This window comes from Loa loa (genome assembly GCF_000183805.2).
Source record: "Loa loa unplaced genomic scaffold supercont3.130, whole genome shotgun sequence".
Lineage (NCBI taxonomy): Eukaryota > Metazoa > Nematoda > Chromadorea > Rhabditida > Onchocercidae > Loa > Loa loa.
In genome coordinates, this window is record NW_018108310.1 from 29,085 (window position 1) to 38,469 (window position 9,385).

General features: G+C 36.1%; 4 protein-coding genes across 4 annotated transcripts in view; 2 read left to right on the forward strand and 2 right to left on the reverse strand.

Moving 5' to 3' along the window:
• Positions 1–799, reverse strand: part of LOAG_17799 (hypothetical protein) — a gene marked incomplete at its 5' end in the record, with an annotated part of 4,306 nt that extends 3,507 nt beyond the window's left edge. The window contains one exon of the mRNA XM_020450463.1: positions 544–799. Coding sequence (XP_020305852.1) covers positions 544–799 — 256 coding nt within the window. The remainder of the gene's footprint in view (positions 1–543) is intronic.
• Positions 800–3,197: 2,398 nt separating this feature from the next.
• On the reverse strand, positions 3,198–3,883 carry LOAG_09958 (hypothetical protein; the record flags this gene model as incomplete). The annotated part of the gene is made up of 2 exons (XM_003145485.1): positions 3,198–3,337; positions 3,835–3,883. Coding segments are annotated over 2 exons (189 nt in total), but the record flags the coding sequence as incomplete, so codon positions are not given.
• Positions 3,884–4,035: 152 nt separating this feature from the next.
• Positions 4,036–5,440, forward strand: LOAG_09959 (hypothetical protein; the record flags this gene model as incomplete). Its single annotated transcript, XM_003145486.1, has 4 exons — positions 4,036–4,194; positions 4,256–4,308; positions 4,738–4,782; positions 5,386–5,440. 4 exons carry the CDS (start codon positions 4,036–4,038, stop codon positions 5,438–5,440), a joined length of 312 nt encoding a protein of 103 aa, XP_003145534.1.
• Positions 5,441–6,527: 1,087 nt separating this feature from the next.
• The window catches only part of LOAG_17800 (myosing heavy chain), a gene marked incomplete at both ends in the record, with an annotated part of 8,829 nt that continues 5,971 nt past the window's right edge, over positions 6,528–9,385 (forward strand). Inside the window, 7 exons of the mRNA XM_020450464.1 lie at positions 6,528–6,605; positions 6,912–7,040; positions 7,159–7,299; positions 7,424–7,648; positions 7,980–8,196; positions 8,347–8,960; positions 9,208–9,358. Coding sequence (XP_020305853.1) covers positions 6,528–6,605; positions 6,912–7,040; positions 7,159–7,299; positions 7,424–7,648; positions 7,980–8,196; positions 8,347–8,960; positions 9,208–9,358 — 1,555 coding nt within the window. The remainder of the gene's footprint in view (positions 6,606–6,911; positions 7,041–7,158; positions 7,300–7,423; positions 7,649–7,979; positions 8,197–8,346; positions 8,961–9,207; positions 9,359–9,385) is intronic.

Here is a 9,385-nt window from a genome sequence, read left to right on the forward strand (position 1 = left end):
ATCCTGTAAAGAACCTCTAGTTTAATAGTTGAACCAATGTTTCTGGAATGTTAAACCACATCTACTATATAATGAGCTAGGGTCAGTCATCCTGATGGTCAGTTACCAAATCAAAAAGCTCAAGCAGTTACTCAATCCCACAGCTTACTTAAATCATTCAGTTGGACAGCTCACGCTAAACACTCAAGACGACATACAGTCAGACACTCAATTGACAGAGAAGCAGTAATAAGACAGTTCAATAGTACAAGCGAAAGACTATTCGGTATTCTTTAATAGTTATTATGTATTGTTCATTTCCTCCCTATTATTGTATTGTTTCAGTAAGATATTGTACCATATCATATAATACACTAATAAAGGTTACTGTCAACGTTGTAAAGTTACAATAATAAAAAATAAGATTTTCCCCCGATAGGAGTATACCATTCCATGCAAGATATTCCTGAAAATCTTTAGCTTAATTTCATTTGCTACTGATAAAATATTTAAAGAATGGGTAATAAACGGGTTGCCATCTCAGTCTTATTGGAACAAACGTACCGAAGGAACATTCCCCAGAACTTTTGGCATCTCGTCTTATCGGTGGTGGCGGTGGCCGATACCCGAGTGATGGCTCATCTCTTATTGGGACACGTGGTGGAGCTACAGGAACTGTTGGTTTTGTATAGTCACCGTTTGATTCATTCCCTCCGTAGCTTACTTCTAATGCTGTTACATCGACAGACGACGACTCGGTTATGCCTGAATATTGACCATTGGCCAATTGCAGCAAACATGCAAAAATAATTGCTAGCATGACACAACTCGCCGGTATGCAATGATTGGAAAAGTTTTAGGTAGATGGACATCCAACAATCAGAAGTGATAAGACGTTATGTGGGGTATTGGGGCGGAACAAAACACGTCGTCATGGATTGAGAAGATAGGTTGGTAGTGGAGATCGGAAGACAACTGGATGACCCGGATCCTTCATACAGCATCTTTTATTGCCCTGAATTCCATTAATGGATACCGACGAGGAATCCTTCTCACGACAGTATTGCACCGTTCCGATTTCGTCTTTTAAATGGGTATCTCCTATTAGTTAATCAGTGAAACTTGTCACTACGGAGAAAGTATTACCAAATACTCTTGATTTTATAAATGCAATTTAGTGTCAATCTTTATTAATGGGTTTTCAGACAGCCATCTTGGGAGTCCCGGAATTTTCTAAAGGATTATTCCAGATTTGGAACAGACAAGTTTCTTGAAAAATATCATCCAGTTTTAAGAGAGATTCAGGAAAGATTCCGGGTTTATAGTCATGCATGAAAAGAAAGTACGATGCGGAAAGCGCCCTTCAAAATAGAAATTACTTTCACATAAAATCGACAAATGAACTTTCGACTGTTCTATTACCTCCAACTCAAATATCCACCCATATTATTAAATCTCTATACATTTCGCAGGCAAAATATACCAAAATCACTATTATACTAATCCAACAATTTAAAGTCGGCATTTTGAAACAAAATATAGAACTACCTACAATCCTAGAAAAGAGAATGAGAACCTTCAACATCTCAGTGCATTCAATTCCTCGTAAGCATCGAACTCTGCACATGCAACCTTCTGACTGATAAGCCAGAATAAATTACTGACTTTTCCATCTTTGTCTAACATCCATTATTTTTACCATCAGTTTGACGAAGTGTAAATTTCTTCGGAACTTCTTTCAGTACTGAAAAACGAATTTCACTCATATCCCATCTTATTACCACGACAGCGGCCCAAGTACATTTCCGCATAATCTACTGAATCAGGAAGTGCCCAACTAGTCATTTTATTTGATTTCATTTTTTATTCATAAATTTTTATTCGTTTTTACCACTTTACAATTGCCAATATCCTTAAACTGTACACATACTATGTTAAGAATCGTTATCACACAAAAAATACATTTTACAAAACTTGAAATGATCCAGTACGTCAAACAGTCACAAATAACGATTATAGAGAAGGCACTTTGGAAATCTGGCACTGAAGGAGAGATATCTGAATAAAAATTATTGTCACAACAATAACACTCTGCGTTTAACATCACTTAGTCGATGTGCACATAAATTGAATCGTGAATTAAATAAATGCCATTAATCTCTAGAACTTCAACTGCTAACTTCAAATAAACAGTTATCTTAAGTCAAAACATCTGCCATGGAAATCTTAAGATGTTCATGCATAAGAAATTTTCCTCATCTGTGTATTTCTAAATCACTCAATTACTTCAAGACCCAAAGTGTGACATTATTAAAATACACTTTTTTTTCAGCTCATTTGACAGTCATCATTACGCGTCATCTCAAAGTTGCGGGAAATGTTTACAATTTATCCCACAACAACTGACCACCATATAGATAACTATATCACCTCATAATCCCCTATGGTTCTGCATCAGCACTGAAAATTTTTCCTTGAGTACAGCAGGAAATATCAGAAAGGACATTCAAAAATAGTTGATGCGATTATGAACACACTGCTTAAAACAGATCTTTACACAAAAGAAGTAACATAAATCTTCTTCTATATTCAATTGTTTGACATAATATTTTTGGAAAATACTTTTCTGTCATGGAAGACCAGTAAAGTCATCAAAGAGCGTAAACAGAAATGTTTTACTTTCTCGATATTGCTTTGAACAAAACTGTGGAATGACCATACTGGAGCTTTTATCTATTTTTGTTCAAAAAACTATTAACATAATGTGTTTATTAAAATAACTTTATTAACAAACCTTTCCGAAGATCTTGAGAAGCGTTGCTCGGACAAAATTTAGCGTTATCTGGCAAACAAAATATATCCAGCACAGAACAAACATGTAAGAGAAACTATGAAGTGCAAACGAATTCCGATAACTGCTGCCTGCAAGTGTTTCTGGAATGAGGTGCATCAACCAATATTTGTCCAAGCCTACACTATAATTTGTTAATCTATTGGGTAACAATACCTCATTTAAAATTTCATAAAAAATTGTTGCGGAAAACTACGGAATTTCAGAACAAGGAGTAACTTTTCATGGCAATCAACAATGATGAAAAAATTCACCCTTCAAGTTAACAGTCTATTAAAAGACTAGACGATCTATTAAATGACCCACATAATCTAAAATGAAGCAAAAAAATAGACATTACTCTAAAAAGGAATGAGTAAAATCAAGGAGCACTTACTTTATAAAATATACCAAAGAATCCTTTCTTCTCACTAAGGAACCACGAATTAATGCGGGGCACTCTTTTCAGATAAGCGCAAGTGCAAATTAAAAGCAAACTGACAATCACAGCGCCGTCAAACGAATATGCTATAAATATTTCGATATATACATACATTTTTTTTACAATTCCAGAGGTCTGCTTTCCAATCTAAAACCAACACTTTAAACACAATTTTAAAGTGCCTCACACATTAACCTCAAAGATTTATCCAGTTATTCGATCCAAAAAAGCATATCTCGCGATGGCTACTCAACTTTGTGCTGTACGTATTGATAAACGGCTTTCTCGAAGAGATTTTCGACGTTTAAACTATCTCATCAAAGCCTATTTGCAAATGTCAAAAGAACAAATACATTACCGTTCATAAAGATGGATGGGAAGAGAACTCTACTTGTCCAGAGGCCTGAAATCTCAAAATTTACGTTACAAACTACTATTACAACTAACAAAGCTATAATATTAACATAGGTCGTTATTAACAATTTTGGATGAAGATTCATGTTGTTTACGTCCGGAATGTCGGTAAGCGAAGTCAGCTTACTGCTCTAATCCAACAATGTCATTAGCAGAATATCAGTATTACTAGTAAAACAACAACCACGAAGATTACCTATAGTAGCACAGCAAAAGTAAAATAATCGGTGTCAAAAGTTCGCTCATTTACGTCAAGATCTATGTGCAAATTCCAAGAGAAAAAAAATAAATCCTGCAGACAACAAATAAATTTTGGACAATCTTTAGGGAAGACTTGTCTCATTAGTTAAATTAAAGGTATATGTCAGCCATGAAACCTCCTCCTTCCTTCTCCTTCACAACAACACGCAAACCCCATCAACGTTTAACATATATAAGTTCCAGCAGTACCACGAACCAGAACCAGGTCCACTTCCGACATGATGCCGGGCAAACAAAGAAGATGACAAGGAGCACGACTTATGGAGAGGTAACAGACAGGTGGTATTAGCGAAATGGTGCTTGAGAGAGCTGGATGATGATTGTTATAGGATATAGACGAGGTCAAGCATCAGGAAGTTACTCGACGCGAGGAGTGCGGGGGGTGTATTTGAAGAGTGGGATCGAATCCCTCAAATGGCCACTAATCGCGGTTACTATCAGTGATATGGGTGCATGAATTTTGCGCTTGGGTCCGGGCTCTTACTCACTTCAAGTAAATCTTCTGAATAATTGCTACCGCCATGATCTGAAATCCTATGCCTGTGTAACGGTATTTGGGAATTTAAGATGACTGGTGAATGATGAATTGTGCATTATGTTGTATATGAATATTTTCATCGTTCAAAAAAATAGAGAGCTTGGAAAAACAATGGATTACTTTTGTAAGATTAATATCAGTCAATTTGAATTTCCATAATTATGACGTTTTAAGAAGCAAGAATTTTAATTACAAAGTAACATCACATGCCAGCAATATTATTAAAAAAAATAATTCTACCTGATCATTCTCCACAAGTAGTCACCGTTGAAGACATGTAACTGCCGGATACGAGCATGCATGGGAAACGGGAAAGGGGTAAAGTTTCAGGATGCCAATAAGTGGTTCTATTTAATTTGCTAACAGTTCATAGTAGTCTGTTACCTCAGACCAGAAAAGAACGAGAGAAAGAAAAAATTCCCCGCAGTTTTCGCTGAAAGCAAAACAAGTGCGCATAGATGAATATTGTCGTTCACAATACTGAGGAATCGAGAAGTGCTATTTGGAGATACAGAAAACGAATCAAGGAACAACTGAATTTTTTTTCCAGTGCAAAGGTGTACCGATTTTTTAACGTTGTTTCATGCAAGTTAAATGTGGAATTCATTTCGTATTGCATTGTTGTTAAAGCTTTCGGTGTATGTTTCTGGAAGATGTGTTGGTAAAAAATCAGTTTTTGAATTCAGGAGCTCAAAGCTGTGGCCGAGTGTTTGTGTTGTGGCAGTTGTTCATGTCAACATATCGAGAACTCTTGTCCCTTCTTCTTTTCCTCTATCCCACCTTTAGGGTACTTCTGCAACTTCTTCCTCAATCTTCCGTTTGCTCTTCACTCCCTGCTGTTAACACATCTTAGCTAACAAGCTGGGGAAGTTTAGATGAATACGTTGTAAAGAATTCTTAAAGTAATGCTTACCTATCCAGTTCTGCTGCTGCTGTTGTTGCTGCTGATGCTATTACTACTGCCGAAAACTGTTGAAAATGTCAAGAGAATACAGACCGAGTGGATTCCGACTCTCTTTCTCGAGCTTTTCAGTCGGCTATTTTAAGGTTTCTTCACTCCATGGCATACATATCGAGTTTTGTGCAGCTAACACTAAAACAAACCTGTAAAACTACCCTTCCTATCACTCCTCCTTTCCTCTTCATGCTTTATTGCATTAACCCTTCAAAAATTCATTATTATTTCCTAGAACCTCAGTCATTGCTAAACGCTTGGTTCAAGAGGATGGCAAGTTGCCTTATTATCACATTCCACATCACTACAGCTCCACGGTGTTGGTAACAAACGTCATGTGTAGTTAAATCTTTTTTCTTACATTGATCTATTAATTTAAGCCTTCTTTTCTCTACAAAATCGTGCACTATATTTAATGTGTCGTGTTTTAAAAGAAGGCGAGTTTACAAAATAGATTAAAAGTAGGACGCACCTTGAAATAAAAGGTTTGTGGTGTTTTAGTATCTGATAAAATGAGTTCGAGAAATCAAGGTAGTTGTTGGTTAATTTTGTATATAAAGCACCATTATGGTAAATGATTATGGAGTGTACTCACCGGCAGTTAATTTTCTCCTTATGTAATCACCATAATGACCTCATATTTATCCTATATCTCAATCAATTTTCTTGATTTGTATGAAATAAGTTTTGAACTTTTCCAGATCTTGATATTTCTTTCTATTAATGTAGGTGCGATTATAATCAAATTTTCAAATATAACTTCATATGTGCTTACTCTTATCTTCAAAGCCATGGATTTTTCCAAGCAGCAGCAGAAAAACTTTTTCCTGGACACTCCTGAAGACTTCCATTGCAAAAGATATCATTGTGTCTGCTTGAACTACGTTGTAATCCGAGAAGTACTTGTAAATTTTATTTTTGTGCTCCTGTTAAGGAGTAATCCGTTGTGAAATGTTTTATTATGATTCAAATTTGTTAAGTTTTCTGTGCTCATGCTCCATAGTGTTTTTTATTCGGTTTCTCACTTTTCTGCGGAAAAAAACAAAATAACATAAAGCCTAAATTTATTGAAACTGAGCATTTATTTGAAGCAGACGATTCTTTCGGCATGTCTAAAATCGAAAGTGAAAATGAAAAAGATCCAGGCTGGCAGTACTTGCGACAGACTCGCGAGCAGATGGCTGCTGTAAGTACCAAATTTTTCCTGCAATTTGATTATGAATACTTTTTTCTCGAAGTTTGAGCACATTTTCTAAAATGAACTTCGGCCTGCAATTATTCCTACGTTTGGATTATCCGCTCATTTATTGCTATAATGTGGAACTCCTGAGCTTGATTACCTATTTAATATTATGTGACACTTGGAAAATCAGAAATTAGCAGATCGAAAAATGTATTTCGAAAAGTAGAAATGATTGAAAATGATAATCAGAAAAAAAGGATTCGAAAATTTTTCGTTTTTTTATTAAGCAAAAATGATCATTGTTTGAAGGAACAGTCACGACCATTTGATTCGAAAAAGAATTGCTGGATCCCAGATGCTGAAGAAGGATATATTGCTGCCGAAATAACAAGTACGAAGGGCGACAATGTCACCGTGGTTTCTGCTCGTGGTAATGAGGTCTGTTTACATGAATAAATACACGCGAAAAGTGGCAGAGGAAGGGTACCACTGTTTTCAGACAGCAGTTACTTAAATACGAAATATTGCTAAACATTCCCTATGAAATGTGTTTTAGGTAACAATAAAGAAGGATATGCTGCAAGAAATGAATCCGCCAAAATTCGAAAAAACAGAGGACATGTCAAATTTGACATTTCTGAATGACGCATCTGTATTGTACAACCTTCGAGCACGATATTCCTCAATGCTTATCTATGTGAGATTTCTTCTGATAATATAGTTTACTAAAAAACCATTCAATGATCCATTTTTAAACATACATACCTTCCCTCCTTTAACTGCTTTGCATTAAGCACTGGATGGGAATGCCAAAATTTCAGACTTATTCTGGTTTATTTTGCGTCGTGATCAATCCTTACAAGCGTCTTCCAATTTACACTGATTCGGTTGCAAAAATGTACATGGGAAAAAGACGAACGGAAATGCCACCACATTTGTTTGCTGTGTCAGATGAAGCATACCGAAACATGCTTGTGGATCACGAGAATCAGTCAATGCTAATTACTGGCGAATCTGGTGCTGGCAAAACGGAAAATACCAAAAAAGTAACAAGCTGCAATTGTTATCAAACTAGAATGGAAACAGAATTTCATAAATTGTGCTCATTATCACCACTTTCACTGAACAACAAGTTCTAATCATGAGCTGGGATTATTTATCAAATCCGTAACTGCTCAGATGCTCAGACCATACTACCCTACTACTGTCTAAAATTTGAAAGAAAATTTTCTCAAAGCAATTATGTAAATTATTACTGCTTCCACTGAACAATGACAGAAACAAAAAAAAGTCTTTGACTACTTGATTAATATTTAAAGCAATATTAAATTTCAAATATTCGGAAACAATTACAGAATTGGCTTCGTACATTTTCAGGTTATTGCATATTTCGCAGTGGTTGGTGCATCACAGAATAAAAACCAGGGTGAGAAAAAAGTCACTCTGGAAGATCAGATCGTGCAGACAAATCCAGTTTTGGAAGCGTTTGGTAATGCAAAGACTGTACGTAACAATAACTCATCGCGATTTGGCAAATTCATTCGTATTCATTTTTCAAAACAAGGAAAAGTTGCTTCTTGTGATATTGAGCATTGTAAGTTTATTCACACACAATGAAAAAGGTTTTATTATCTGTTCATACAATTTAAAACTAGTATCAAGTATGGGTAGATGACCAGTGCTCTAAGTTTCTGAATTTGCTCCATCAGGCAAAAACCTAATAATTTGCATATGAGCATTTCAGATTTGCTGGAGAAATCTCGTGTGATTCGTCAAGCTCCTGGAGAGCGATGCTATCATATTTTCTATCAGATCTTTTCCGATTTTAATCCAACTCTCAAGAAAGATCTTCAGCTGGATCTGCCGCTTAAAGCTTACTACTTTGTGGCACAAGCTGAATTAACCATCGATGGTATTAATGATAAAGAAGAGCACCAGCTGACAGATGAAGCCTTTGATATCCTCAATTTCACACCGGAAGAGAAAATGAACTGCTACCGTCTGGTTTCAGCCATCATGCACATGGGTTGCATGAAATTCAAACAACGGCCACGTGAAGAGCAAGCAGAACCAGATGGCACTGACGAAGCTGAGAAAGCTGCTAGCATGTTTGGAAGTGACACAGAAGAATTCCTGAAAGCCCTCACTAAGCCACGTGTCAAAGTTGGCACGGAATGGGTCAGTAAGGGACAGAATGTGGAACAGGTAACTTGGGCTGTTGGTGCAATGGCAAAGGGACTCTATGCCAGGATTTTCAAATGGCTTGTCAACAAATGTAATAAGACTCTGGATCAGAAAGGTACCTCACGTGATTACTTCATTGGAGTTTTGGATATTGCTGGATTCGAAATTTTCGATGTAAGTTAATTTGAATTTCTCATTTTGTTCAAAAAAAGTGTTGAAAAACTTTTAAGTCCTAAATATAAGAGACAAACAATATTTCTGGGACAATGCAATAAATTTCTTGATGAAAACTTTTCCCTTGGCAGTTTGTCAATCATTTCCAGATTGGGTGTAAGCATCACCAAATGAAGTTACAAATATTTCAATACACATAAATTTAATTTTGACATCGAGGTCTGTTCACAAGTCCGTTTTTTTTCAGTTTAATTCATTCGAACAACTGTGGATCAACTTTGTAAATGAGAAACTACAACAGTTCTTTAACCACCACATGTTTGTGTTGGAACAGGAGGAGTATGAACGCGAAGGAATTCAGTGGACTTTTATCGATTTCGGTCTTGATTTACAAGCCTGTATTGAACTTATAGAGAAACCCATGG